The sequence below is a fragment of the Galeopterus variegatus genome, unplaced genomic scaffold, assembly GCF_000696425.1.
Source record: "Galeopterus variegatus unplaced genomic scaffold, G_variegatus-3.0.2 Scaffold7162, whole genome shotgun sequence".
NCBI lineage: Eukaryota > Metazoa > Chordata > Mammalia > Dermoptera > Cynocephalidae > Galeopterus > Galeopterus variegatus.
The window spans coordinates 54,680-58,193 of record NW_007733273.1 but is presented as its reverse complement, the minus strand read 5'-3'; the positions used below and the strand labels follow the sequence as shown (position 1 = coordinate 58,193).

Sequence of the window (3,514 nt, the reverse complement as noted above, 5' to 3'; positions counted from 1 at the left end):
GAATTAACAAAAACTACTTCCTCCTTTCCCCACCTAAGGAGCAGGGCCAATGAAAGGGGCTCAGGAACAGGCCACGAGGACCTGAACTCACCATTCAATCTCTTGAGGCTCGCGGTCCCTCAGGAGCTCTCGCACCTCCTGCCGGCAGCGCTCCTGGTATTCCGGATGCTTTGCGAGGTTGTACAGGACCCAGGAGAGGCCACTGGCTGTGGTGTCATGACCTGAGGGGTAGCCAGGCAGGCTTGGGTCTCTGGGCTGCTTCAGCACCGGAGGGGTGGACAGCGCCCTCACATTGAGACCCTCAGGGAGGATGGGGGAGGGGAAGATGGGCAGAATGGAGTGATTCGGGGTCCACCAGCCACATCCCTGGGATTGAGAGACACCTGTTCCCACTGTAGTCCCACACTGTGACCCTCACCCTCAAACATGAAGGTGTCAGCCTCTGCTCTGATGTCTTCATCTGACAGCTCCTTCCCATCTTCATCCTGGAGAGAAGACAATGTCCGCAAATCACACTAGCTCGGTGGGTTGCAGAGTCTAACCTGAGACAATCCTGGATATCCAGCATCCTTCCTGAAACCCAAGCTCACTCTACACGTAGTCCTCTCCTGGTCACCGTCACCAGAGCCTGACCCCATTGGCTTTCTCCTTGGCTACCTTGAGTCCTGTTTTGTCTATAGTGGGAGAAATCAATGATCCATGAATATTTTCATGATTCTGCATGATGAGAACTTTTATGAGAAATTACTGGCAACCTGGGTTACAGGATGGTGGAATGGCAATTTGTCTCAGAAGTTAGAGATTAAGTATTGCTCCAAAGATATTTGTGCATATTCTAAGTGGTAGATCCAGAATCTTATCTCCCCTGGAAATATTTGGGTTATAAAGCTGAAGACATTGCCATCTCATTGGAGAGGATTTCAGAATGAATAAATAAAGTGTTTCTCTCTCTCTCTGTCTCTCTTCTCTCTTCCTCCCTCCTCTTTTTATGTGTGTGTGTGCGTGCGTGTGTGTGTGTTACTCTCTCTGGAAGGAAGAATGGGCATATGTCCCATCTGTTCTATATTATTTCTGAGACTCATCATGTGGGTGGATTTCTTATTATGCAACCTCTGCTACACATAGAGGAAATACTTGGTGCTGTCCTCACAGAATTTGTAAATGGGAGCCAGAGCTAGCATCCTACTCTGGCTGCTGTTCTTGCTGCAAGTAATAAACGAGCTGCTCTTAGGCAGGGGTTTGGTGAATCTGTCAGCACAGACATAGACCTAGACAAACACATAGATACAGATATATAGATATAAATAACGTGGCAGACTAACTTGATAAGCTGTAAATAGAGTAAAGTCCCAGGTTCTTCCCATTTTAAATTTAGCACTTTCCTGCTGAGTACACTCTGCAGAGTCATCTCTAAAACCTATCTCTGACCTGTTCTTCCCCTTCTCCAATAGTTTCCAGGGCTCCCCAGTTCCCCCTGGATCCAGTCTGAGTTCTTTATATCTGACCTTTGACATAAAGATCCATTCTACCCCTTGGATGCAGGTCCCAGAGCAGCCCACCTTGCTCAGCAGGAGCACATCGATGAAGTCCAAAGTCTTGGTCTTGGCCTTGGCCTTGAGGAAATCATCAACACCCTGATCGGGGAGGGTGCGGCGCCTCTCCTGGATGACGGCGTCTGTGAAGTCGTGCACCAGGCGACAGTCCCTGAGGAAGCGCCGCCCGTCGGCAGTGAGATAGTACAGGAGGTCCACGTGCAGGACGGGATGATGCTGCCTTTTTGCCACAAGGGCGCTGAGCTCCAAGATGGCAGCAATATACTCACTGGGCTTCCTGCAGGATGAGGACATAAAGGAGGCAACAATGTAACACACCTGGCATCAGAAAAGCAACTCCCACCAGCAGCTGGAGCTACTTCCCATTAAGAGACTGAGTGTCCAGAAACAGACGGTCTCACAGATACACAGTGGGTATCTCCAAACTCTCTTCCCTCCATCCCATCTCAGTCCACACAACTCAGACCTCAAGCGTTTCCAACTGGTTCAAGGCCCAGTACTTACTCTATGCTCTTTGCATCCAATGTCAACTCCATTTATTGTCTACATGATGTCAGTCCTTCGGAGAGCTCAGCTCTGACCATGCCCATCATCAGTGCTACCACCTTCCGTAGCTGCCTGGTAACCTCGTGATAACGTTCACATCCCTTTGCCCAGGTTTTCTATGTCCTTGAGATGTAGGATCTGTCTACCTCTACACCTCATTCCACTGTCTGTTGCCCATGCTCTGCTCATCCTAGACTTCTTGCCTTTACTTAAATATATCTCCCTGCCTGCAAGACTATGGTTTCTCTCTGTCCTACCCTGCCCTTCAGTGCCCAGATCTGACCCACCTCCTCAAGGAAGGCTTTTCTGGTTGCCCTGGCCAGCCCTCCCTCCCCTACCTGTTCCCTAGGATCCATGGCTCAAGTTTCCAGGCACTGGGCAGAGACTCACTCCTGACAGTTGCTGTCGAAGCTGAAGACACATTTCTGCAGACTGTCCAAGGTCATGAGGCTGATGTGCTCAAACATGTCCAGATGGGCACTGCCCTGTGAGGCCAGGCGCTGCCACTTGGCCTGGACAGAGAACGGGAGAGAACTGGGGCTGGGACCTGGTTCCCCTGAGCCCCTCCCCAACCCAACTTCCAGGATGGACTCCCCCAGAATCAGCCTCTTGGAATTCTGCCCCAGGTACCCATCACCAGGGAGGACCAGGCTTGGATGAGAGTGGAAGCTGTTATCATTGGGAGATGAAGACCCAAGGCTGGGAGTCAGGAGAACTGGGTTCAAGTCCCAGCTCTGCCTCCTCTGCTCTGTGTGTCCTTGGTCAACTCAAATGCCCTCCCTTGGGCTCCCCCTGTGAGATCATCAGTAACAATTAAAGTGACCTGCTTTGGTATAAGATAAACAAAGTTAGAATCCTGGATCCACAACTAGTAGCTCTTTTGCTAGCTGGGTAAATTTTGGGAAGATCCCTCTGAACCTCATTTTCATCATCTATAATGGGCAATAATAACCTCTGTCCCACAGTGTTGTGAAAATTAAATTACACAACGTATATCATGGAACTAGCACATGACATCGTCGCTGGTATATGATGAGAGATCAATAAATATTACCTTCCTCATCCTCATTGTTTTAAATTGATATTAAGTAGATCCCTGTGTGGGGAGAGGTAGTGCTCATGGCACTTTGCTGGATGTGACAAGAATGCAAGACCCTGATGTTCTTAACCTGGGCCATTTCTCACAGTTGTGTTTGCAGAGAAGAAATCTTGAGAGATACGGTAATCACTCCCCTGAACAAATATTAGGCTGGTTTCTGCTTAGTATAAAAGCAGATGCGCTAAGCTTGGTGCTTCTCCCCTGTAATTCAGTGCACTACATGAACAGACGTCTACTGACGCCCACCTGTATCATGTCCATGGGATTCGGTGCCTTTGGGAAAGGAAAGTAATCAACCAGAAGCCCAGGATGCTTG

The 3,514-nt window shown here is 49.3% G+C and overlaps 1 protein-coding gene across 1 annotated transcript in view; it reads right to left on the bottom strand.

Moving 5' to 3' along the window:
- Positions 1–87: 87 nt before the first annotated feature.
- Positions 88–3,514, bottom strand: part of LOC103607136 (leukotriene-B(4) omega-hydroxylase 1-like) — a 10,124-nt gene continuing 6,697 nt past the window's right edge. Inside the window, exons 5-8 of the mRNA XM_008591674.1 lie at positions 2,490–2,611; positions 1,560–1,830; positions 419–485; positions 88–221 (exon numbers count right to left, since the gene is read on the bottom strand). Of these exons, the coding sequence (XP_008589896.1) occupies positions 88–221; positions 419–485; positions 1,560–1,830; positions 2,490–2,611 (594 nt within the window). The remainder of the gene's footprint in view (positions 222–418; positions 486–1,559; positions 1,831–2,489; positions 2,612–3,514) is intronic.